The 26,985-nt window shown below is 40.3% G+C and overlaps 1 protein-coding gene and 1 long non-coding RNA gene across 2 annotated transcripts; one reads left to right on the forward strand and one right to left on the reverse strand.

The window, feature by feature from the left end:
- CKAP2L (cytoskeleton associated protein 2 like) lies at positions 1-26,921 on the reverse strand. Its single transcript, XM_045884565.3, has 9 exons — positions 26,807-26,921; positions 24,872-24,938; positions 23,282-23,333; positions 16,256-17,508; positions 12,755-12,962; positions 8,030-8,185; positions 3,386-3,449; positions 1,623-1,812; positions 1-226 (listed from the first exon to the last, which is right to left on the reverse strand). Exons 1-9 carry the CDS (start codon positions 26,835-26,837, stop codon positions 1-3), a joined length of 2,247 nt encoding a protein of 748 aa, XP_045740521.1. The 5' UTR covers positions 26,838-26,921.
- Positions 59-7,074, forward strand: LOC123851064 (uncharacterized). The gene is made up of 3 exons (XR_006792474.3): positions 59-184; positions 1,721-1,838; positions 4,431-7,074. It is a non-coding gene; the product is annotated as an uncharacterized LOC123851064 (long non-coding RNA).
- Positions 26,922-26,985: the final 64 nt, after the last annotated feature.

Below are 26,985 nucleotides of genomic sequence, written 5' to 3' on the forward strand. Positions count from 1 at the left end.
TTATGACTCGAGGATTTTAAACCCTAATGTTACAGGCAAAGCCTCATTTTTACGGAATATAAAACACTCTGTTTCTTCCACTTCTAACAGCTCATTAAGAGAAGCCACTACTAAATCATGTTCCTGCAGCATTTCCGGGTAGCGGGACCCAGCTCGCTCAATCCTTGCTGAACGCCGCACCGGGGTAATGAGCTTCATGTCTTGTACTTCTGGCATTCCACTTATTCTGTGAGACAGAAAGATGCGTTCAGAATCTTATAACTTCTTTTGAAATTCTTATTATTCTGAATTTTTTACTTCTGTCCTAATAAAACACGGTAGGCACTTCAATGGAAGTTGACCTAAGGGTCTGCGTAGAGCAGCTCTTGTCCTAAGATGGCTCTTCCTTGATTGTCAGAATGAACTGGGTGGTGTCCATCTGCTCTCGGATGGTATAAGCACAGGGATTTATTGAATGAAGTGTTAAGTGTGGTTTTTATTTGATACTTGGCAGTTGGTGTTTGTTTATTCCATAAACTTTCGAAGAGTTGATAGGTTTTAAGGAAATTGGGCCTAACACCAAATGGGGTTGGACAAATGAATTCTAAGAGTCTAGCTTTGACAGAAAATTATCAAAAAAACATCTTTTAAGATGGTGGACCAAATCACAAATGGAAACTGGAACAAACTGGGCAACTTCCTTGTAAACTTTAATGTGTTCCAATAAAAAGTAGCCCTGAGGATAGTTTGCAGAGAACTTTCCATGTAGTGAATCTGGTCTACATCTCACAAACCCACTGATTACATTAGCCTAAGCAAAACTTAGCAGGCCAGTCTGCTAAAAACTCTCATAATAAATTCCAGAGCCAGAAAGAGGTGGTTTTCAGATCTGCTTGCCTTCATCCTTCCTTGAGTTGGCTGTAAAGCCAGGACTGAGAGAGGGGTTTAGGACTGGAAGAGGCCCAGCTTTCCAGGGAATGGAAATATAGAACTGTGTGGTCGTGGTGCTTTTGTTTGGAATTCTCTTTTAAGATCACGAACAGAGACGGATGTTATATTAATGTTTTGGGAAATGGCACTGATACCTGACACAGTTCCTGTGAATTCTGCCTTAAACTTATACTTATTCAAACACCAAACACTTTCAATAAAACGAGCAGCTTCTATCTCGTACATACCCAACAGCGGAGCCTGTTCTTATAGGGTTATTCGCTGTCCCTTCCCTCCTACAGCTAAAGAGGTTGCCCCTGCTTGGCACTCTGTGTCCCCGCCTCAGGGCCTGGGAGGAAAGGCGGGTGGGATCTGTAAGTGCAGGACCAAATCCAGGAGGGAGGGGAAACCCATTCCGACCTGTCTCCAAACTCCAGCACCACCTTCCTCATGGCGGGTCAGGTCTCCTTGGAGTGCTGTGAGGGCGATGGTGTGTGTGCACAGAAAGGGCACAGGTCTTCATGGTAATGGTTCCAACCCTCCCCTCACCCTCAGCTCCTTTCCTTAATGCCAAAGATGGATTAGACCACCTGGTCCTCACATGACGCAGGGGTGTCCACAAACTGCTGGTACTCTGGATCTGTGGAAGTGAAACTGAGAACAGGGCTTGAGTTAGACCCGTAAACACAAAGCTTACTTTAGAGTTTGCTTACCTAGGGATTGGGGCAATCTGTAATTTGATACCAGGATGATTATCCTGTTCTGCCTTGGTTACTTGGGGTGTTGCTATAACCTGGTCTCCCTCTTTCAGAGAAAGACAAGACTTTTCAGATTCCGTCTTATTGGCCAGTTCTGCTGTTGCTGTTATATTTGTCTCAGCAACTGAAGAGTCAGAGGTAACTCCTGTGTATGCAAGGTCAAGAAGGAAAGTAAGGTTTAGCAACTTAATACTAAAACTAAAAGTCAATAAAATGAAAAATCAATATACACAATGATTTCCCAATTTAAAAAAGAGTAACTGATTTGAAGTGAGAGGTATAGTTTTTCCTGCCCAGCCCTCTAGAAATGCCCTGCTACATCAGGCCATCCTTCTAACCAGCCCTCCAGCCTTCGGGCCTTCTTGGCCCTTGAGATGGATCCTTGATAGCTTTTCAACATTCTGAACACATCCCCACGTCTTACTCGCTCTTGAGAGAGGTTCCCTTAGGGACTAGTCATTGTCCTTTTATCCTTATACCATACCTTGGGTCAATTTCCTTGACTCACTAGGGTTAACTCACTTAACCTTCCAATCCCTTCCTACCCAGGGATGACCACATGGCTATTACCTTGGGCAGTGGGCGAGAAAATGTCTTGTGTTAACATAATATACATGATAGCTCAATCACAGCAACCAAAAGGAAGGGAAGGAAATTAGACTGAGGTAGGCAGATATTGTGGCTGGAGGCTAAGACCCTAAAAGAGGTCAATGGGGGCCAAGAAGTGGGAAAGGCAGATTCCTGTCTTTTTTCTTATCCCTCTGAAGAACAATGCCATGAATTATAAACAAATATCTGAATAGTAGCATCATTCCCAGTATAAGAGTACCACTGAGTATATCTACTCTGTGACCTTATTCCCAAAAGTAATAGATTAGTTAGCTATCATTCCACATGACTTGATTGTTCCCCGAAGTTCAACCTGTCTTAAAGGAAGAACATCTGTCACCTTCTAAGATCGGAAAAATAATCTATTTTATTTTCTCAAAGTAGCTTCTTTTTCTTTCCATTCATATAACAAATATAAGCAATTATAGTGGGCCACTCATTGTATTTGGCACAGTATTTTTCAAAGAAGAGTTTTCTAAAGGTTCTGACCAATGACAGCAACGGTTAGCTAAGTGAAAAGGTTCCTGCTCCAGCTATTTTTTTTTTAAGATTTTATTTATTTATTTGAGAGAGAGAGAGAGAACACAAGCAGGGGGAGCAGCAGAGGCAGAGGGAGAAGCAGGCTCCCCACAGGGAGCCTGATGTGGGGCTTGATCCCAGGACCATGAGATCATGACCTGAGCCGAAGGCAGACGCTTAACTGCCTGAGCCACCCAGGAGCCTCTGTTTTTAAAGGCTATAATGTGAATTTGGATGTGTGAGTGCTGGTGGGTTGTTATAACACAGAGGCATCTCTCTCTTCTGCCTCAGTCTTGTCTGAGAAAGAGCTACTTGTCTTATCCCACCTAGCACTCCAGGGAAGCAAGACACCCTACTCTAGGCCGCTCTTATGAAAACAACCTATGTTTGGTGTTGAGCAGTATATTTACTTATAATAATAGAAATAATTCAGCTGATGATGATGGCTGAAAAAACCAGGCTATGAAAACCAAGAAGTGAGAGGGATTTCAGGGGACTTAAAATTCTTTTCTTTTCTCTCCTATGTGTTCCTCCACGACTTTTACTTGAGCAGCTGGAGGGAGTAAATTTAAATAAAAAAATAATAGTACCTTCTGTCGTTCTATTTGGGTCTTGCAAAATATTAAGAACAACTTCCCGTAACTCTTGTATCGGCTGGAAGGAAGAAAATACACAACCAGTATTAAAAACATTCATGGAGAAAATGATCTAAGGAACTTTGCTTAACAACAAATGAGCTTCTTTTTATAATAGAAAATGTTTCCTTTTAAAAAATCTCTTATCTGACTATAAGTAACATTTAAAAAGTTTCAAATTTATAGCTTTATGTGAAAAACGAAGGAACAAAGAAAATGTTGGTTAAATGCTGGCATGCTTGACTTTAACGAAGAAATGCACATATGGAAAGCTGTCTGTAGTGACATTTCTCTAAATCAGTTAATTTTCTTATTGACTTATATGATCCCACTGAAGATGTGTCCCCACATAAAGATTCTGGCCCAAAGATGTAAAGTTAGTTATACAAAAATGCAGCATACGTTTTTTTCAGTCCTAACTGAATTTTTGTTTTTATCATAAAAGTCATATCTCATTACAGAAAAGTTGAACAATAGCCAAACTTAAAAGGAGAAATCACCCATAATCCAATCACCCAAATACAGCCTTTAGTTAGCATTTTGGATATTTCCCCTAACCATTCCTTTCTTTCTTCTTTTATTAATAACTTAAAAAACATAACATTAAACATAACATATAAAATACAATATTAAACATAACATAAAAAACAAAACATTAGAAAAAAGCCATTATTATTAAAAGTACTTTTCTGGTAAAATTATCTGAGATAGACTTCCTTTTTCAAAGTATCTAAGCCATGACATGAAGTAGAGTACCATAAATGAACTGTAATTTCTCATAGGAATATTATATTTGGAGCTTTGTCTTTCTGATCTGGGATTCTGTATCAAATAAATAATAGATGTAAACTGACAATAGAGCATAAAAGCAAAGCTATTTATACATTTTCACTAAGTCTAATGTGCTTTAAGCTTAAGGGAATGGGAATAAATGTACAGAATATATTGTAAAAAGTCTGAATTACATAAAACATTTATCAAACATTTTATATTTTTACAGGTTTCTAGTTAAAGACGATGGATTGAATATATATTTGTTTCTAATCCCCATGGAAACTCTAGTGAAATGATAATGGGATTAAAGGAGGCAATAACTACAAAGAATAGAAGAAATAGCAACAAGATCTGGAAGCTAGAATGTAGAAGGAAGAGGTAACCAACTTAACCAGCTTGAAAGAGCTGAATCCTAAGCTGGCAATGTGGCTGAGAAACGACATGATTCAACCCCAGGGCCTTTCTGAAAGGCTCAAGAATGAATGGTGGGGTCAAAATCTGGAGGACTCTTGAGCATCTGTTCAGCAGTCAGACCTGCAAGTCTTTTTTTTTTTTTTTTTTTAAGATGTTATTAATTGAGAGACAGAGCACAAGCCGGGGAAGAGCTAGAGGCAGAGGGAGAGGGAGAAGCAGACTTCCTGCTGAGCGGGAAGCCCAATGCGGGGCACAATCCCAGGATCTTGAGATCATGACCCAAGCCAAAGTCAGATGCTTAACCAACTGAGCCACCCAGGTGCCCCTCCAAGTCTTTATCCTAACAGAAAACTGAAGATGTATTTTCCAGGTCTCTGGGGAATATCATGCACTATTGAGGGTGGGGATGCCCACTGAAAAAAAAGGTAAATGAAAGTTTCCATGCTGAAGGTTGAGACTCCCAGCTCTCTTCTCCCCCACAACACTAGTAGCCTGGTTTCCAGCTCCCAGGAAGAAACTGGAAGATTCTTCTTTAGAGAATATGGCCAGTTCTAGAGGAAAGATCTGAAGACACTGATAATGAGGGTTCTTCAACCAATTGGCTCAGCCAGATCACCCTATGGTAAAACCTCATTCATGTGTCCAGAGCTTTTTCTTTCTTTTCTTTTCTTTTCTTTTCTTTCTTTTTTTTCTTTCTTTCTTTCTCTCAAGATCTTATTTATTTGACAGAGAGAGACCCAGTGAGAGAGGGAACACAAGCAGGGGCAGTGGGAGAGGGAGAAGCAGGCCTCCCGCCAAGCAGGGAGCCCGATGTGGGGCTCAATCCCAGGACCCTGGGATCATGGCCTGAGCCGAAGGCAGATGCTTAAAGACTGAGCCACCCAGGTGCCCCGTCCAGAGCTTTTTCAAATCCACCTCTTTGTATACAGCCCAGTTTTTACTGGAATCTGAGTAGAGCCTTTCATGAACAATAGAAAACAAAAGAAAATAAAACTACCACTACCATCAATAATAACACAAAACAGAGAGAAGAAAAGCATTGGGGTGGGAGGGGCGCCTAGGTGGCTCAGTGGGTTAAGTGTCAGACTCTTGGTTTCAGCTCAGGTCATGATCTCATAGGTCATGGGATTAAGTCCCGAGTCAGGCTCTGTGCTCAGCAGGAGCCTGCTTGAAGATTCTCTCCCTCTGCCCCTCCCCCATGCACACATGCACGCTCTTTCAAATAAAAATAATAAAATTAAAACAAAACCAAAATAAAACCACCACCCTCCCCCCCCCACTACCACCAACAATGAAAAACAGAGAGAAGAAAAGCACTGGAGAAGAAAAACAGACAACACAGATGGAAATGGGAATGTGAGGGTGATGGTGAAAGGCCCCAGGATGACATGCAAAGACGGTGGTAAAGAGCAACCTGTCGAGACTGGAACATGTCACAAAGTTCTGGGAGAAGGGTCTCTAAGAAAAAGAAATCGATAGGCTATCTGATGTTTTAAAAGTATTGAGAAATTTTGGACCTCATCAAGATGAAAAGCTTCTGCACAGCGGAGGAAACAATCAACAAAACTAAAAGGCAACCAATGGAATGGGAGAAGATATTTGCAAATGACATATCTTATAAAGGATTAGTATCCAGAATCTATAAAGAACTCATCAAAATCAACACCCCAAAAATAAATAATCCAAATAAGAAATGGGCAGAAGACACGAACAGACATTTCTCCAAAGAAGACATACAAATGGCTAAGAGATACATGAAAAAATGCTCAACATCACTTGGCATCAGGGAAATACAAATCAAAACCACAATGAGATACCACCTCCCCACCTGTAAGAATGGCTAAAATTAACAACTCAGGAAATAATAGTTGTTGGTGAGGATATAGAGAAAGGGGAACCATTTTGAATTGTTGGTGGGAATGCAAGCTGGTAAAGCCATTCTGGAAAACAGTATGGAGATTCCTCAAAAAGTTAAAAATAGAACTACCCTAAAACCCAGCAATTGTACTATTGGGTATTTATCCAAAGGATACAAAAATGTTGACTCAAAGGGGCACATGGACCCCGATGTTTATAGCAGCACTATCTGCAATAGCCAAATTATGGAAAGAGCCCAAATGTCCATCAACTTATGAATGCATAAAGAAGATGTGGTATATATATGCACAATGGAATATTACCCAGCCATCAAAAAGCATGAAATCTTGCCATGTGCAACAACGTGGATGGAACTAGAGTGTATTATGCTAAGTGAAATAAGTTAAGTCAGAGAAAGACAAATATCATAAGATTTCACTCATATGTAGAATTTAAGAAACCAAACAGATGAACATGGGGGAAGGGAAGAAAAAATAAAATAAGATGAAAACAGAGAGGGAGGCAAACCGTAAGTGACTCTTAACTATAGAGAATAAACTGAGGGTTGCTGGAGGGGTGGTGGGTGGAGGGATGGGTTAAATGGGTGATGGGCATTAAAGAGGGCACTTGTGTCACCACTTGGTGTTACATGTAAGTGATGAATCACTAAATTCTGCTCCTGAAACCAATACTACACTATATGTTAACTAACTTGAATTAAAAAAAAAAGTATTGAGAAATTTAGACAATTAGAGAAAAGTTCGGAATCAATTATATACTAATAAATATTCAGAAAACTAAGCAAAGGGAAAACAAGACAATAATTAACTTCAGGAAAAGTAGAAAGTCATGCTTGAAAGGCAAGATAACCTTAGTATATATTACGTGGCTCAATGTATTCATGTATTTCTTACATATTCATAACAACATGAATACAGGATTATTCATAACAACAGTGACCAGGTTTTCCATATGACTCTAATATGAAAGGGGGAAACTCACTGTTGCCCCCTTTCCATGCTATTACTTTCCACAAGTGCATATTTCTACATTGAGTGTAAAGTGAGACACACTCACTTGACAAGAACAGTGATTCTATTAGTTTACATGAAACACTACTTATACCAAATAAATTAAAAAATTTTTTTTAAAGATTTATTTATTCATTTGAGAGAGAGAGAAACAGAGAGGAAGAGAGAGTGTGTGAGTGGTGGGGGAGAGTCAGAGGGAGAGGGAGAGAATCTCAAGCAGACTCCCTGCTGAGTGGGGAATGGGGAGCCCAACACGGGGCCGATCACATGACCCATGAGATCATGACCTGAGTTGAAATCACGAGTTGGACACTTAACTGACTGAGCCACCCAGGCGCCCCTCTAGCAAGTACATTTTTAATTAAATGTACATAAAAGACATGTTGTGCTTCATAATCTGTGTATAACCTTATGAAGTGAATTAGAAGTTTAACATAACATTGTATGACTGCCATATGGCAAAAAACAGACAACTCGCATGAGAGAATTTTCAGGAAGTCATCCACCCAAGACAGATACTCACTGTTGCCCCGTTTCTAATGGCCTCTTCGTACAGCCCAATAACATCAAAGGTGCCTTTACTTGCCAACAACTTTGCTTTACAGATCCAGAATTTAGCAAATTTTTCGACCTCAGGAATACTGGACAATATGGTAAATATTGCATTAGAAGGTACACCCTGTAAAAAAAAATACCCAGAGGTAATTATTACCATTTTGCTGTTATTCTTATATCGAATATTCATCAGAGCAGTTATGCAGAAATCAGTCTGATCACTTTTTCTTAATTTTTAAAAAAATTCAATTTTACTGAGGTACAGTTTACATATAATAAAATGTATCCATTTAAACAGTATATTTCAGTGAGTTTTGACACTGGTCATTCAATTTTAAGAGTTACATGAGACCAAATAGTAAAATGTTTTTCATAGCTGAAGGTAAGGAGTATGTTTACATTTTTATGCAAAACCAAACCCCAAACCAAACCAAACCCTAGAGTAATCAACATTCATATATTTCTTACATATTCATAATAATGTGAACACTGAATAGTGAGTAGAATTTCCATATGTCTCTAACAAAAGTATGAAGGATGGCACAGGTAAGCAAGGGTCATAGGGGTGTGTGTTGGGGATCCATGCAGCCTAATTCTCACAAAAAGTATCTTTATAATGTCCTAATTTGGTCCCCTTCTGGCTTGTACCCAGAGCGGGCAGTGACATGGACCAGGAGGAATATGGGGAGCTACCATGACCAGAAACCCAGATACTGGCACACTCAGCTAAGCAGCACCTCCTAGTCCTCCTGAGTTGGGGAAGCCCCAAAGGTAAGCTCACAATCAAGAATCATCAATGTTTGAGAAAACCAACACTACACGAAAGAGGCATAAAACTCAACAGAGTTGAAGAAGAAATCAACGAGCTGAAAATTTGGCTGTGGAATTCTCCCAGAACTCAGTGCGACAGAACAAAGAAACGAAGAGTATGAAAGAAAAGTTAAGCGTTCTGGAGGGAATATCTATTACTCAGGAATTGCAACATCCATCTAAGAGATGGAACATTCACCACGACCGATCGGACATTAATTTCAACAAATTCTATCAAGCAGAACACATACAGGCTACATTTACAATGCAGTATAATTAAAAGTTGGAAGAAAGTCAGGAAAAACAAAACAAAACAGAACTCTATCTGGAAGTTAAAAGATATTCTTCTAAGATAACTTTCAGGTTAAAGAACTCAAAATGGAAATCTCAAACTATTTAGAGATGAACAATAATGAAAATGCATGTCAATTATTAACCTATGGCCTCCTAGCTCCAAACCAATCTTTTATCCTCTGCTTTGGGACACTAGGGCTGGAATTCTGTAAATCACCCACTGTTTTCACAGCAGCTCCTTGCTGGGCTCTGCCAGTCGGGGGAGCTAGAGGGAGACTGTGGGGATGGAGAAGAGAGGGACTTCCTCTTTCCCATTTGCCTTTGCTACCTCAACAACGGTCCTTCATTGTGGCAGCAGTAGTTGGTTCTAGCCTCCACCTCTTTTCCTGGCACTTACAGATCCTGCCTCACTGTGCTCTTTCAGAGGCAAGAGCACCAACTGGGTAGCATCCTTTCCTCAAGGTCTGAGTCCCAGCCCTGCTGGGCCCCTCCTCCAGTTTCTGGTACCAGCATCTGCTGGGTAGTATGGCCTCCTTAGAGTTGGAGTTTGTTTCTCCTAGCTTCTAGATTCTAATACCCTCAACCTCTCTTTGTTCCCCTTAGACGCAGTGGATGATAGCCGCTACCTGAAGTTAGCGCCTCTGTTACCTCAGGTTCCTTTTTGCTGTCAGCTCTGTGTGGAGTACCCATATTTCCTCTGATGGTCCCTTTACCATTTTTGTGCACGCAGGCTCACAAAGTGCTTTCATATCCAACAGCCAGCATCTGCTCCTCTTTGTATGTACCAGAGAGTCAGGGTGCCTGGGAATTTTTGTCTCCACAGGGGTAGCCATTAATCAATGCCCTGGAAGTATTAATACTATAGCTTCTTTGCCCCTGATCAGGATGCCTCTGAGAGGTCTGATCCAGTCTCCAGAGCTCCCCTGTGGGATTGTGCCACAGTTATATTCCATGGATTTTGCTTGATACCACATCCCACTTGTCTTCCTTCCCTTCCTGGCTCCACATCCCCACTCCCCTCTGTTTTCCTTGGGATCCTCTTCCTAATAAGTTACTTTCACACAAATTCTCCTCTTAGGGTTTGCTTCTAGGGAACTTACATAAGACATTGTGAAAACAACCTTTACATTACATTCTTTCTCTTAAGATACCTGGTGCAGTTTCTGTTTTTCTGAGTTGACTTTGACTAATACAGAACTTTACCTAATCAAACATAAAGGGTATGACCAAAGCTAAATTCAGAAGCATATTTATAGCATTAAAATGTATTTTAAGAAAATAAGACTGACATAAATGATTTAAGCTTTCAACTAAAAAGGCTAATTAAAAACAGTAACATAAAAATAGATGCAGACATTGATGCAAGAGAAAAAAAAAATCAATAAAACCCCAAAGATGGCCTTTTAAAAAGATTGATAGAGAAATCTTTAAATAAAAGGCACAGGGGAGGGCGCCTGGGTGGCTCAGTTGGTTAAGCGACTGCTTTCGGCTCAGGTCATGATGCTGGAGTCCCTGGATCGAGTCCCGCATCGGGCTCCCTGCTCGGCGAGGAGCCTGCTTCTCCCTCTGACCCTCCCCCGTCTCATGTGCTCTCTCTCTCTCATTCTCTCTGTCTCAAATAAATAAATAAAATCTTAAAAAAAAAAAAAAGGCACAGGGGCACCTGGGTGGCTCAGTCGTTAAGTGTCTGCCTTCAGCTCAGGTCATGATCCCAGGGTCCTGGGATCGAGCCCCACATCAGGCTCCCTGCTCCGCGGGAAGCCTGCTTCTCCCTCTCCCACTCCCCCTGCTTGTGTTCCCTCTCTCGCTGTGTCTCTGTCAAATAAATAAATAAATCTTTAAAAAAAATAAAAGAAACAGAATTACTAAAATTAGCTTGGGAAATACAAAACCCAGATAGACCAATGCCCACAGAAAAAATTGAAAAGATATACCCCAAACTATGCCCCATAGTCCAGATAACTTTATGAGCAAGTTCTTACCAAACCTTCAAAGAAAAAATCATTCTCATGTTGTATAAACTATTTTCAGAGTATAGGAGAAGAGGAAAATGCCCAACTTATTTGACAAAGCCAGCATAATACGAATATTAGGGAAACATAAGAAAAGACAACCAAAGAACATATATAAAAATCTGAAATAAAATAATTGCAACTCACAAAACTATATACTTCATTTCTTTATGTGCCTACATGGTATGTACCTTCATAAAAGCTGTCTGGATGGATAACTGGCAATAGTGGTCAGCTCTAGGGAGAAGCCTGGGATGCATAATTGGTGTGTGTGCATGCGCAGACGGGTTCGGTGGGGAGGTCTAGTCATTTTCTGTATTGCTTGAAATGTTTTTATTTTTAATTCTATTTATGATTATGATTATGATTATTATTTTTTTTTTGGAGAGAGGGGGAGGGAGGGGCAGAGGGAGCCAGAGAATCTTAAGCAGTCTCCATACGCAGGTGCAGTGCAAAGCCTGACATGGGGCTCAATCTCATGACCCTGAGATCATGACCTGAGCTGAAATCAAGAGTCTTGACGCTTAACCAACTGAGCCACCCAGTTGTCCCTGAAATATTTTTTTAATAATTAGAATGTATTCATGGGGGTGCCTGGGTGGCTCCGTCCATTAAGCGTCTGCCTTCGGCTCAGGTCATGATCCCAGGTTCCTGGGATCGAGTCCCACATCAGGATCCCTGCTCAGTGGGGAGTCTGCTTCTCCTTCTTCCTCTGTAGCTCCCCCTGTTTCTCTCTCTCTGTCAAATAAATAAATAAAATCTAAAACAAAAAATTGTTAAAGAATGTATTCATGCATTTTCTTTAATACAATGAAAATAAAAGAGCAACAACAAAAAAAGAATTGAACTTTAATTCCATAAAAGAGAAATAATTAATGTTTAACTGAATTGTTTGAAAAAACTGCCTGCAGTAGACCTAAATTGAAGGTTTCCTTTTTCTGTTGCTGTCCAACACCACCAGCCAAAGGACAGAATGGGTTTGCTTCAGGCAAGGACCTTAGTATAGATGTCTACCCAATTGTTTTTTATTAATATATTTTTCCTTCAAGGCATCTCCTAGGGATCATATCCTTTGCTTACCATCTCCTTTATCCTTATCTGCAGAATCCCAGATACAATTTAGATGCCATTTATAGCTACCCAGAGTCATCAGGATAAATTAATTCTACACATGACCTTGCCTTTGACTTCAGCTTCATGTCCAAATGTCAAGTATTTACTCCTTGACCTTAATGCCTAAAGAAGGCAAAATTCCTTTTGGATCCCTTGAGAGGCAGATTGCTTGGGTTAGTTTTCCAACTTCTATGTGCCTCAGTTTCATTTGTAAAGTGGGCATGGTAATAGTTGTTATGATAAATGTATGAGATCATTTAAGTAAACTGTTAGAAAAGTGCCTGGCATATAAGAGCCTTTATTTAAGTGCATGCCATCATTATTATTACTATTCTTCTTCTGTATTAAAAAGAGCAGATGAATTTCTGCTTAGACCAAGGTTATCTCTCTTACACCATATTTAAGAAAAATATTTAAAAACTCTAAGACTCTAGGCCAAAGCTTTGGGAGCTTATCCTCCTTACCTCCTCAATGAGCTGCAGACATTGTGTTAGAGTGTTGTTAATTTTATTGGACAGTTCAAGTTGTGCTTTCTTTTCTTCATCTTCTTCTTCCATACTCTTCCAGAATGAAATATTCATTTCCTCTATTATTTTTCTTTTTGTTTTAAGTTCCATGGGAGGCCGTTTATAGATCTTCCCCTTGGATTTCTGCCATTCTTCCAGTTGTTTCCTGTTATAAAATTAAGAGTGGGGCGGGGTGAGAAAATGCTTTAGGTTTCTTTTTGTATATAGTCACACTTTCAAAGTATAAGATATGCATGGATTGAGTACCACTACATACCTTCAACTACACACAAAGTCAGGAGAATGGAATTAAAAACAATTTACAAATGGGTAATGGCAGCAATGGTTGCCCCTACCCTTCAGAAGGCAGGCTGCAGAGGGATTACTAGAATCTCAGTCTTCAAATTCCTTGAATTCATGATTATTCTTCATTATTTTTCTCTAAAAATTTTCATTTCACCTGTATATTACTTCTGGTACTTGCTTTCCGAAGACATCCCTCCATCTCTGAGATCACAAACTCAGCACTTCATTTATCTTACCATAAGCTCTCTATCTGCCATTCAACCAGACCCACCAAACCTGCATTCTGTCCTTAGTAGGGTCTTGGCCACAGTGACCCACTTTGCCCAGTTCCTTAGCCCTCTCCTGACCACACATGACCCCCTTTCTTCCTAAACAAGGTCAATAATTTCAGGAGTCTTAAGTAGCTAGTGTCTGATGGTGGCCAAATCTTAATTCTCACTCTCCTCCACCATTCACATTCTCCACTCCTCCTTCTAAGCAGTCAATAGACTACGGTTGGAGGAGGCACCAAGAGGCATGGATTCAAGCATGTGAATGTAGGCTCTTCAGCTTCTTTAAATTACTACATGTTTATAAATCATAGATGTACATTTCAAGCCAGATTTTTTCCTAGAGACTTAAACTTTATAAAACCCACTGCCTAGTTGGTATTTTTTATTTGAGGTCTGTCAGTCACTTCAAATTTAATACTGTCTAAAACAAAGGTCTTGATTTTCATCTCCAAACCTGTTCCCAAATAGCCTATATTGGGGAATAGTACCCCAATCTACCCCATTGTTAGGACCTAGAACTAGGAGTTGTCTTGATGTAGTTCTTTCTTTCCCTCACATCTGACATACCATTGTACAGGCAGTAGTCTTCTATCTCTACTGTCGCCATCCTAGTCCATATCACTGTCACCTTCTGCTTGAAATGCCATAGCAGCTTCCTTCCTAACTCAAGTCCTTGCTTCCACTCTCACCCTTGTCAAATTCATCATGTGCCTAGTAGCCAGAGTGGTTTTTAAAGTGTAAAGCAGACCGTATCACTGCCAGAAACTTCCCATGGCTCTTGGAATAAAATTAAACATGTTTCCATGGCAGAAAGGCAGTGTAATTTGGCTCCTGCCTGCCTCTCCAACCTCATGTCCTACCACTTTCTCTCTTACTCTTTCCCCTCCGGGAGCTTTGGTATCCCTTCTGTTATTTGACCCACACTCATTCCTGTCTCAGGGTCTTGAATTATCATCTTCATTCAGTCCTCTGCTCAAATGACACCTCTTTGAAGAGGTAATTATGTGTAATTATTTTATTTCATCAGCGTGTTGATTTTCTGTCTTCTCCATTAGAATGCAAGTTCTGTGAAGGTAAAAACCTTGGATGTCCCAGTGCCTAGCTCAGTGTCTAGAACCTACAAGTGTTCAGTAACATACAGCAAAATTCACATTTTTTTTTTAGTGTACAGTTCTGTGAGTTTTGACAAATGCACAAAGTCATGCCATCACAATTATAATCAAGATATAATCCCTTCAAAAATTCCCTCATGCTTCTTGATAGTCAACCCTGCTCCTCATTCCCAGCTCCTGGTGATCACTGATCTGTTTTCTGACCTTATGGTTTTGCTTTTTCCAGAATGTCAATAACTAATTAACCCTCGTTTCTCTCCTTGACTGCAGAGCACAATCCATAGCGCTATTTCAGCCGCAACTGCTCTGACTCCTTCACCTTCATGCTAACCACCTGCTTAATGACAGAAGCTGAGATGTCTGGCCTGTGTTTCCTCTATGTTCCTGGCATTCTTCCTCTCTCAGCCTTCCTTCCAATCATAATGAAGAGGAAACTTACCTTTTTCTAAAGCCAATTTACTCCCAGGACCTCAATGCTATGATTTTATTATTCTAGTACTTTCCATATAGACACCAGAAAAAAAGCTCCGTTAGGGTAGACTGTGACTGTGTGCTCACCACTGTATCTCCCAGTGTCCAGCACACTGTAGGTGCTAAGGAACACTAGATCAATGAGTGAGTGATCTCTCTCCAGAGATTCCTCTTGTGTAATCAAACACAGTCAGCACTCCACACACTGTCTTAAAGACCCATCATCCCATTATCTGGTCTAGACTATGAACTCCAGGGGAGGGACCCTGACATCCTCATTCACCAACTCGGAGTCTTTGTACTCAGTTTTCATTTTGCTCAGAAGGCTCATCCTTCTTTTTGCCACTATCCTTTTCCTAGACCAGATATCACTGTTGAAATTACCTCCCTGATCCTTCTTTCTAAAGAAGTCAGCCCAGCCTCACTCTCTCAATCACATCACCCTAAATTAAACTGTGTATTTTCTGTCTCTTCAGGAGGGCAGAGAACTTGGTGGTGGTGTTCAGGGCTGTATTCAGAGTATAGATCCTGCCCTCACTTCATCCTGCTATACCTCTTAGCTACCATCTAATTTTACATGTTCCTTTCACCCTTGTCAGGAATCTCCTTATTTTCTATCCCACCCCAATGTACACAGGCACTTCTGGGAGGTTCACCACATTGTGAGACTCTATCTAGTCCTATGCAGACAAAATCCTTTGGCTTGGTTTCCAGCTACATGCATGTTAATGTGAACCCCCAGCACCCTGAGATCCCAATTTCTACTGTCTGAACTATGGATGTGAACTCATCGCTCCTCTATGTCTTAGCTTACTTTTCAAAACTTGGCCTGCTCACATTCATGGAAGTTTCCTTTTCCTTCTTCCCTGATAACTCTCCTGGATTCCCTGGTCTGCTTAACAAGGGACTACCAACTCCCTGCTTCCTAGCTATGTTAATTCACTACTCTGGCTCCTCCCACCTTGCCCTCTTTTATTGCTGTTCAGTCCCTGCAGGGTACTTCTTGAATGAGTAGTCTACATCTACAGCCCCTATTTCTTACTGAACCATTCTGTTTCAATTTCTTTTTTAAAAATAAATTATTTCAAGCATACAGAACATTACAGAGGGTAATTTATAACACATGTATGTCCGACCCAGCTCTATCAAGTCAGTATTTGTTGTATTTGCTTCCAATCTTCTTTTTTTTCAGGGTTGTAGCTAAAAATTACTCAGAAGCCATTATTTATGGCCTGAGTATTCCTGATGGTCAATTTGCCTAATCTTAAATTGCAAAATTATGGAATTAAGCAAAGTACCTTCGATCCTCTGCTGTGATCTTCTTAATATTTGGATTAGTCTGGGTCCCATTTGGGACTCTTCTTCCATTTATGGTTTTGTTACCAGCTTGAGTTTTGGGAGCTGTCTTATTAAGAAAATGGTTCTGGGGAAGAGTCTTTTTCAACTTGGAGTCCAAAGTCTGTCCTTTTTGTTGATAGCTGTTGCTGCATTTACTGCCATTGGTTCCATTTGCTGTTATGTTAGGGGTGCTTGGAATGACTGAATTAGAACTGCCAACTGCCAAATTAGGCCTTTGGCTTATGGCTTTTGATTTTTGCAATGCACATGATGTCCGAGTTCTAACACAAGGTTGAGTGGATTTCTGATCTTGCTTAATGTTTGGATGTCTGTTATTAAAGCCCCCCGGAAGCACACTGGGGCATGTCCAGGGTTTGGTTTGTTTTACTTTCTGTTCAGTAACAGTGTGTGACTGTAACTTAGTTTCATTTGGTCTTTCATATTTATCCCTATTAACCATTATATCCTTTATGTCCTTGACCACTGGTTTCTTTGATGCCTGATTCCTACTAAGGGTCTGAACATTGTGAGAGGGAACTGTCTTTGGGAGTTTTTCTCCTGGTCTTGCAAGATTTGTTCCTCTAGAGAGTTGCTGTGACTTTATTGGTGGTATCCTAATTTGTGTTTTTCCAACAAATTGTTTATTAACTCTGTCTTTCAGAACAGCACTATTCCCTGAACTTTTGCCCAAGGCTTGTTTAGGAGCGAAACTGCTCTTGACTTGATTATAAGTGTTAGTCTTTGGCTTACCTATTGTCCATAATTTAGGATTTGGCTTCCTTTCAGAGTCTGGTAAGGTTTGGGGCAAGTTCTCTTTGTTCATCTCTTTTAGACAGCTATCCAAGGGTTCATTTTCAACATGGTTATTGTCCACAGAGTCTGCACATTTAGTATTTCTTTGATCTGCGACTTGCTGCTTTGCAGTTTTCAATTCCTCTATATTAAATGACCCCACAGTTTTTCTAGATAGTTCTCCAATAGTGGATGATCCAGCTTTATGCTGTTGTCGACTATTGCTGGAAGGTTTACAGTTTGAGCCAGAAGAAACACATCCTGAGGTCAGCCTTTTGCCCCGAAGTTTTGGTGCCTCCAACTTTGGCTTTTGGGATTCTATGATATTGGCAGGTCTGGGTTGGAGTTTAATGCTGATGGGTCTTGTAGCTTTGATAGGCAAAGTAACACGATTGATAACATCCTTTTTGGGTATAATATTCTAAAAAGACAAAGAAAAATACCAAAAAAGTAAGTTCATAACAATAGCTCAGTTTTTAAAATAAAAAATTAGAAAAAAATTATTTAGAATTTCATTTAAGAAAGCTGAATCTGAGAAAATTAAGGCTCACTAATAGATGACCTATTTTAAAAAAAGATTTATTTATTTAATTTAGAGAGAGAGGGAGAGCGCGTGAGCAGGGGGAGGGGCAGAGGGAGAGGGAGAGAATTTTAAGCAGACTCCTGCTGAGCGCAAAGCATGGAGACCAATGCAGGGTTTGACATGGGGATTGATGCGGGGCTCAATCTCATGACCCTGAGATCATGACCTGAGCTGAAACCAAGAGTCAGACGCTCAACCAACTGAGCCACCTGGTGCCCCTAGATGATCTTTATAACTTGAGCTCTTGTCAGAAATACACCAGAATTTTTAGCTTGATAGAATTAAGCAGAGATGCAGTGAATATACAAAAATTGCTGTTTAAAAAATAAATTTGCCTCCGTTGAACAAGTACTTGCTGAATGCCCATTATGTCCCAAATGAAGTGTCCTTCTAGGGACTTTTGAAAGATACATACATAATAAACTTATGTTAGGGTACCTCCCAAGTTCCTCCTAGTAGTACTGTGTATTGCTACACTAATTTTTTTTTTTTAACAACACTGCTTTTGTAAAGGTCACAGTGTCACTCAAGAACCTTCGTCTCATCCTTGGAGATCAGTGGCAAGGATAGATGGTAGATGCTGGGATGCCTGAGATACTTTGGAACAGTTTTCAAGACAATCTAACATCTCAGTAGAAAGTTAGTCATATTTGTAAAGTCAGGATAGGGTTTTAAGGTTAGACTCTATTATTAACAAGTACATGTTTCAGTCATGTGATTTAATCTTACATAAGAAAGGGAGGACTAGGTTATAGAGAACTTAAAAAACTAGGGATGGGAGTTTAGAATTGGTATGGTAAATAATTGAAGCAAGTCACTGTGGATTCCGGAGCATTTGCACTGAAAGCAAGTAGTCAGAAAGGAGAATTTGTAGATTGTATGTCTCTGGGGGAAGATATGGGAGGGCTAGAGTTACCACTCTTTACTTTTGATTTGGTAATATTGTTGAGAATTACTATGTAAACTTTGTAAATGTGTAAAGAAAGTCTGTAACCAGAACCACATGGCATTAAGGGCAAAAAGATGTTTCCTCTGGAATGTTATGTGTATGGAGGTGTTGCTGGGGTTGGAATAGGGGAGGGTTGGAAGTGGGAGGCAGGGAGATGGATGGTATAGCCACATGGCCATAGTTAGGTTATTCCTTGAGCCCAACAATTATATCCACCTCTGATCATTCCATTATTGCTTATTGAAGAGGCAGGGATGACGGTATCAGAGTTTCCAAACATATGCTATTCCTTAGTTTTTTTTTTTTTTTTTTTTAAGATTTTATTTATTTATTTGTCAGAGAGAGAGAGAGCACAAGCAGGGGGAGCAGCAGGCAGAGGGAGAAGCAGGCTCCGTGCTGAGCAAGGAGCCCGATGTGGGACTCAATCCCAGGACCCTGGGATCATGACCTGAGCCAAAGTCAGATGCTTAACTGACTGAGCCACCCAGGCATCCCTAGTTGTTCTTTTTTAAAAATTAAGATATAATTTGTATCCCACAGAATTCACCATTTTAAAGTTTATAATTCAGTGGGTTTTAGTATATTCACAGATTGTATAACTATCATCACTCTCTTGTTCCAGAATATTTTCATCACCCCAGAAAGAAATCCCACACCTGTTAGAAGTCACTCTTCATTTCCCTCTCCCCACAAACACTGGCAACCACTAATCTACTTTCTGTCTCTACAGATTGGCCTATTCTGGACATTTTACATGAATGGAATCATACAACATGTGGCCTTTTGTGTCTGATTTCTTTCACTTAGCAGAATGTTCTTTTTTTTTTTTTTTAAAGATTTTATTTATTTATTTGAGCCAGAGAGAATGAGAGAGAGAGAGAGCACATGAGAGGGGGGAGGGTCAGAGGGAGAAGCAGACTCCCTGCCGAGCAGGGAGCCCGATGCGGGACTTGATCCAGGGACTCCAGGATCATGACCTGAGCTGAAGGCAGTCGCTTAACCAACTGAGCCACCCAGGCGCCCCACTTAGCAGAATGTTCTTGAGGCTCACCTGTATTGTAGCAAATGTCAGTCCTCACTATTTTTCAATAATAAGCTTTATTTTTTAGAGCAGTTTTAGGTTAAAGCAAACTTGAGTGACAAGTACAGAAAAGTCTCATATACTCCTTGTTGGCACACATGCACTTCGTTACTTTTAATGGCTGAATAAATATTCTATTTCATGGATATACCACATTTTGGCTATCCACTCACTGACTGATGGACATTTGGGTTGTTTCCACTTTTTGGCTATTATGAATAATATATTTTTTTAAAGATTTTATTTATTTATGTGAGAGAGAATGAGAGAGAGAGCATGAGAGCGGGGAGGCTCAGAGGGAGAAGCAGATTCCCTGCCGAGCAGGGAGCCCGATGCGGGACTCGATCCAGGGACTCCAGGATCATGACCTGAGCTGAAGGCAGTCGCTTAACCAACTGAGCCACCCAGGTGCCCTATTATGAATAATATTGCTATGAACATTTGTTATAAGCTTTTGTGCGAGCATATTCTCACACAAAGTTTTCAATTCTCTTGGGTATATACCTAGGAGTAGAATTGCTAGGTCGTATGGTAAATCTGCTTAACTTCTGAGGAACTGCTAAACTGTTTTCCAAAGTCGCTGTAGCATTTTATATTCCTGCCAACATTGTATAGAGGTTCTAATTTCTCCACATCCTCCCCAATCCTTGTTATCTTTTTTGATTATAACCATCCTATTGGGTATGAAGTGGTATTTAATTGTGATTTTTGTTTGCATTTCCCTGGTGGGTAACGATTTGGAGCATCTTTTCATGCTCTTATTGGCGATTTATACATATATATTCTTTGAAGAAATGTCTATTCAGACATTTTTGTCCATTTTATTATTATTATTATTATTGTTGTTGTTATTATTATTATTTTCCTTTGTCCATTTTAAAGCTGGGTTATTTGTCTTTTAATTGTTGAGCTGCAAGAGTTCTTTATATATCCTGGATAGTAGGTCTTTATCATATATATGACTTGCAAATATTTTCTCTTTTGTTCAGTTTTTATATCTTTATTTGAGATCAGCCTGACCTTGCTAATTTATTATAAGTGGTAGAACTGGTCCTGCAGTTTTAAGTACTACATTGAGAGAAAAACTAGGCTTAGAAGAGTCATCAGGCTAACAGAATAGCCTGCAATCAATATGCAAATACAGATGATTAAGGCTGGAATTTTATCTTATTATCATTATTATTATTTTTTAAGATTTTATTTTTAAGTAATCTCTACACCCAACATGGGGCTCAAACCTACAACTCCAAGATCAAGAGTTGCATGCTCTACTGACTGAGCCAGCCAGGTGTCCGCAAGGCTGGAATTGAGCACCTCCGTTTGAGAGGGAATGTGAGCCACCCAAAGTCAGGCAGGGTGTTAGGGGCAGGGCTGAAGCTAGAACTTTAGTCTCTAACTCCTAGCCTCTGACAACTCACCTCAGAATTGATGGGTCAAAATGATAAAACACACACACACACACAACAAAAAAACAAAGAATGTACAAGACAGAACAATTGATTCAAACTGAATTTGGTCACTTTATTTTGGACATATGAAGCCAGAGGAGAGAGGAAATGCACAAAGGATATGACTAGGGTTTAAGTCAAGACAAGTTTACTGAATGTATACTAGGTACTGTGCTAGACTCTAAGGGCATGCAAGATGAGAGGAGGACACCTGCCCCTGAGGAACACTGATAGAAAAGATACACGCACAAAAAAATTATGGTATGATGAAATGAGGGCTGTAGTAGGGCTGGGAGAGATTGTAGAGCTTATCTTATCAGTGTTTTTCAAGAGTTTTTGTTCATATATGCCCAAAATAATTTTGACAAACCCTGTACCCTTTCATACTTTTTAAAGTTAACATCTAAAGTTTTTTCTTTCTTTCTTTCTTTCTTTCTTTCTTTCTTTCTTTCTTTCTTTCTTTCTTTCTTTCTTTCTTTCTTTCTTTCTTTCTAGATTTTATTTATTTATTTGACAGAGAGAAAGAAAGAACACAAGCTGGGAGAACAGCAGGCAGAGAGGGAGAGGGAGAAGCAGGCTCCCTGCTAAGCAGAGAGTCCAACATGGGGCTGGATCCCAGGACCCTGGGATTATGACCTGAGCTGAAGGCAGCAGCTTAACCAACTGAGCCACCCAGGCGCTCTAAAGTTTTTCATTGTTAGTTTAAATAGTTGCAAAAGATCCAATTTCAGGCACACTGTAAATATTGGCATTTTAAGATAAAATGAAATTTGACACTCATTATAATCCATTTAAAAAACTATACAAACATACTCTTCTTTAAAAATTGAAAACAGGGCACCTGGGTGGCTCATATTTAGGAAGATGTGGTGTGTGTGTGTGTATATAAATAGAGTATTATTCAGCCATAAAAAGGAAAGAGATCTTGCCATTTGCAACAACATGGATGGATCTAGAGAGTATAATGCTAAGTGAAATAAGTCAGTCAGAGAAAGACAAACACCATATGATTTCACTCATATGTGGAATTTAAGAAACAAAACAAATGAACAAAGGAAAAAAAAAGAGATAAATCAAAAAGCAGACTCTTAACTATAGAGAACAAAAAAGTTACTGAAGGGGAGGTGTGAAGGGGGAATGGGTGAAACAGGTGAAGGAGATTAAGAGTATACTTAGTTTGATGAGCATGGAGTAAAATATAGAATGGCTGAATATTGTACACTTGAAACCAATTTAACACTGTATGTTAACTATACTGGAACTAAAATTTAAAAAAGTAGATGGGAATAGAAGATGTTTTGTTGCAGCAGTAACAGTCAATTCTTTGAACTCATCTAGAGGCATATGCTAAAAATTACATAGTGATCTCTCAGCAAAAAATTTTAATGTTCTACTAAATGACAATGCTGAATGCAAAGAACTGGGAGCCACCTGAACTACAAAAGGCTTTCTCAACATCAACACCATTATTTCATTATTGTCCCTTGCTTTTGTACCCTGGAGGTATTCCCATCCCAAGGCAAAGCATCATGTTAAGGGTGAGTGGTTTGTCTAAAACAGCAGAGAATGAAATAATTGAAAACGGTAGAAGGATGACATTGCCAAGGGAGGTGGGAAAGGAGAAACTGTATGTGAGGCAGGTGCCGGATGATTATTTTTTAAAGATTTGCTTCATTTATTTATTTTAGAAAGAGAGAGGGAGAGTGTGCATGAGTAGGGGGAGGGGCAGAGGGAGAGGATCTCAAGCCGACTCCATGCTGAGTGGAGAGGCCGATGTGGGGCTCGATGGCATGACCTTGAGATCATGACCTGAGCTGAAATCAGGAGTCAGCCACTTACCCGACAGAGTCACCAGGCACCCCCCAAATGATTATTTTCTAAAAGACTGATTTCTACTTACTGATTTATTTTTTTTTTTTTTTTTTTTTTTTTTTCTAAGATTTTATTTATTTATTTGACAGAGAGAGAGAAAGAGCGAGAGCAGGAACACAAGCAGGGGGAGTGGGAGAGGGAGGAGCAGGCTTCCCACTGAGCAGGGAGCCTGATGCGGGGCTCGATCCCAGGATCCTGGGATCATGACCTGAGCCGAAGGCAGACGCCTAACGACTGAGCCACCCAGGCGCCCCTACTTACTGATTTAGAAGGTAGAGGATTCAGACAATTACTCTTGGCTTTTAGATAAGGCCTATAAAAGATAAAATGAGATTAATTCTTAGTACAGAAGGATCAGCAAGGCTTGGGAAGTATAGTGATTAAAATTTATTATGATTAGAATTTTAAATCATTGGAATTTCTGTATATAGTAAAATAATTCAAAATTATATGCAATAAAGTCTTCCTATTATCCCTTTCTTAGTCCTGCTATTCTACCCCTCAGTGACCACACCACTCTTACCCATTTTTTCTGTGATCCTTTCAGAGATGTCCTATGCATAAATACAGCATTCTAACAAGATTAATGAAATATATGTTTTCTTCATATTTGCATAGTGTTGTTCATCCAAACATCATTCCTTAACACTGCAATATGCCAGATACTAGAGATACAATGTCAAGTAAGGTAATTAACAGCTTCTTTGAAAAATGTCCTGTTTTAAGTATCTTCAGATAATGAATATTCAGGGATGAAAAAAAGATTTAATTAAAAAAACAGGAGCACATATGAAATCTAGCCAATGAGCAGAAAATGCAAAAAAGGATAGGAAAGTAGAGGAGAATTAAGAAGGATTCAATCTGCGTGGATCAAAAGCAATTGCCAGACTAATAGGGACTTTGATCATGACTTGCTGTTAGTTTCCCCCATCTTGAACATAAACCCTGGAGTATTTGTTGAATAAATGAATTAGATTTATTTAATCAAGGAAATAGAGCTGAGTAAAACCCCAAAGTAAAAGGAAACGAAAATAAAGGGTCAAAACTAACTTTGTAAAAATTTACTCCCTCTTCTTTCAGGAGAAAATACATCAATGTTAAGTAAGAGGGACTAATAACACTACAATGGCAAGATGTTGACAAAAGATAAAAGTGAAACAGTCATATTCTGTCCAACTCAAGAGTATAAGTGCTAAGAGAATGGCCAAAGAGGACTATCAGGCTGGAGGATGTTGGTGTGCAGCTATGAAGGACTGACTATAACTGGCTCTCCTACTTTAGCAAGGAACAACAGAACCAGGGTCATTCAACTCCTTGACCTTTTCTAGCCTTCACAAGAATCACTTTCCCAGGAAAAAAAGCAGGGATAAGAAAAGTTTCCAGCATTGTAGGTAATACTGTGGACCTTCTCCCCCTTCCTTTAGAGACTGTCACAATAATAGTGCTTAAACTGCTCGGGTTTTTTTTGTCATGTCTGGACCAATATACCCTTTTCTGAGTTATCATAGGATCTCAATGCAGTCTGAGTAGACTCCTAACAAAAGGGCTGTGTCTTTTTTTTTTTTTTTTTTTGAGTATGTCCTTTTTAAAAAAATATTTATTTATTGACAGAGAGAGAGAAAGAGAGCACAAATAGGGGGAGCAGGGGAGGGAGAAGCAGACTCCCTATTGAGTAGGGAGCCTGATATGGGGCTCCATCCCAGGATCCTGGGATCATGACCCGAGCCAAAGGCAGATGCTTAACCAACTGAGCCACCCAGGCGCCCCAAAAGGGCTATGTTTTGAAAGGCTTTAAATTGCTAGTAGCAACAAGGGCAACAAAACTTGCATAATTGTGTGAGACAAACTCACTTGGTATTTTGGCACTTCAGTTTTCCCTTGGCTGCTAGGTACTCCTGGAGCTTTCTCTGCCGCTCTTCTGCAAAATAGGGAGGCAAACAAACAACAGAAACTTAGCTGGAGATTTTAACCAGTGCGTCTATATTCTAAAAGATGGCACTTTTCTATAATAATTTTGGCTTTGGATCATATGCTATAAAGTCCCTAACCCCACAAATTTGCCTCCAAGTTAATGTCTATATCAACAATATCATTTGTATGCCATGTCCTATACTAAGCTCTTCATACTTAAATTACTTTCTTTAATCCACACAACAATTCTATGAGGTATTTTACAGTCTGAAATCTAGAGGGTAAATGATATGACCAAAGTTACCTAGCTAAATGTAGCAAAGCTACGATTTGAAACCAGGTTTATCCACCTCCAGAGTCCTTGCTCACAGCCACCGTTCTCAGCTACAACGTATTATGCTTTGCATGAAGAAATCTGTTACTGGCTCATCTGAGCTGGTGAACCAGCACTGGTCTTTTCTTTAATTTTATTTTCAAATTTTTTTATTTTTTTAAGTAGCCTCCATGCCCAGCGTGGATCCCAACATGATGTTTGAACTCACGACCTGAGATCAGGACCTGAGCTGAAATCGAGAGTCTGATGCCTAACTGATTGAGCTACCCAGGCGCCAGTTGGCCTGGTCTTATTGTGGGTTTTTGTTTTTGTTTTTCCTGGCAGGGATGATGATTTTTGCCACAAACCCTTACATGGTTTCCTTTGGGCCTAAGGACAAAATAGGCCAGGTTAGGGGGTTCATGGCAAACATCTATTACATGGTGACTTTCTAAGCAAGGCATGTGAGGGAATGAAAATTCAGTATTTCTGTCTTCAGGAAGGTTCAATCTAGTAGTGAAAATAAAATAAGCACAACAATAATTACAATATAAGGCAAAATCTAGGTATCATAAGAAAGGGTCAAAGAAAGAATTATGGGAGTTCAGAAGCAGGGAATGAGTGAGAGGAATAGGTGGTTGGAAAAGGCTAAAATTCAATAGTGGCAAAAAAAAAAAAAAGACAATAGGGGTGCAAAACTACACTTAATTTCATCTAAACCGAATTGCTGTGTGTTTTGATATCTGGTTCTGATGCATCCCTAGGAGACAGCTTTGAGGATTATGCATTTTATGCTATGCCAGGCTATGCCATAGAGAGCACGGGCTGAGAGACCGGGTTAGAATCCCAGCGCTGTGGCTTCTAGCAAGTTAGCAAACCCGCTGCTGCTGAACCTATAAAAATGAAATGCCCATCTTTAAAGACTGCTATGTAAAGCACCAGTGCCCAGGACCTAGCGGACAGTCAACAGGTATTATTACTGAAACTATCAAAATACTGTGTGCCTTTAGGAGCTGGTGACATCTGAGCTGTATTTTGAAAGGCACCTAAAGGCTCCACGTACATTTAAGAGATCAGGGAACCCAGGACCCTCAGTTCTCTGTGCGGATTTAACCATCAACTTCCAGCGCCCCCGCCCTGCCCTCTTAGGGTCAGACCCCGCCTTTTGGCAGCTGTCAAAGATCTGCCTGGAGCCAAATCTGGGTTAGGGAGCGCTTGGCTTCCTTCTGGGTATGCGACCTGGGCAAGGGGTATCAGGGTCTCTACCTAAACGAGATGACAATGACATCTCTTTGCAGAGCTGCGGCAGGAATTACGGGGAAGATGCCTGTGAGGCATCTGCCCGGCATCTACTTTCCCTTACCCAGGGCCAGAAGCCTCACTCAGGGCCAGGGCCTGGGCTCCCGTCAGCGTTCCTTGGACTGGAAACGCCCAGGGGGAGACTGAGGCAGGCACGGGAGCGGACGGGCACCTCCCGCGAAAAGAACTGACTCGGTGGCCCCCCTTCTTCCCCGCCCTTGCTGGAGCGCCTGCAAGACGCAGGGACTCACGGTCATACTCACCGGCGGCTGCCGACGGCCGCGGTGGCACCATGACGTCTCCGCGACAGTTTTTCTTCAAAGCCCGCGCCTGAAGCTACGGCTGGGGCACAACGCGTCCGCTCGCTCTCATTGGCTCCTGTGGGTTTGAAACCCGCCAGTAGGAAGCAGGGGAGGGCGGGACAAAAGGAAATAGGCGCCTT

The sequence above is a fragment of the Mirounga angustirostris genome, unplaced genomic scaffold (genome assembly GCF_029215605.1).
Source record: "Mirounga angustirostris isolate CCGP_5_RB_7025 unplaced genomic scaffold, mMirAng1.0.hap1 SCAF_10, whole genome shotgun sequence".
Taxonomy (NCBI): domain Eukaryota; kingdom Metazoa; phylum Chordata; class Mammalia; order Carnivora; family Phocidae; genus Mirounga; species Mirounga angustirostris.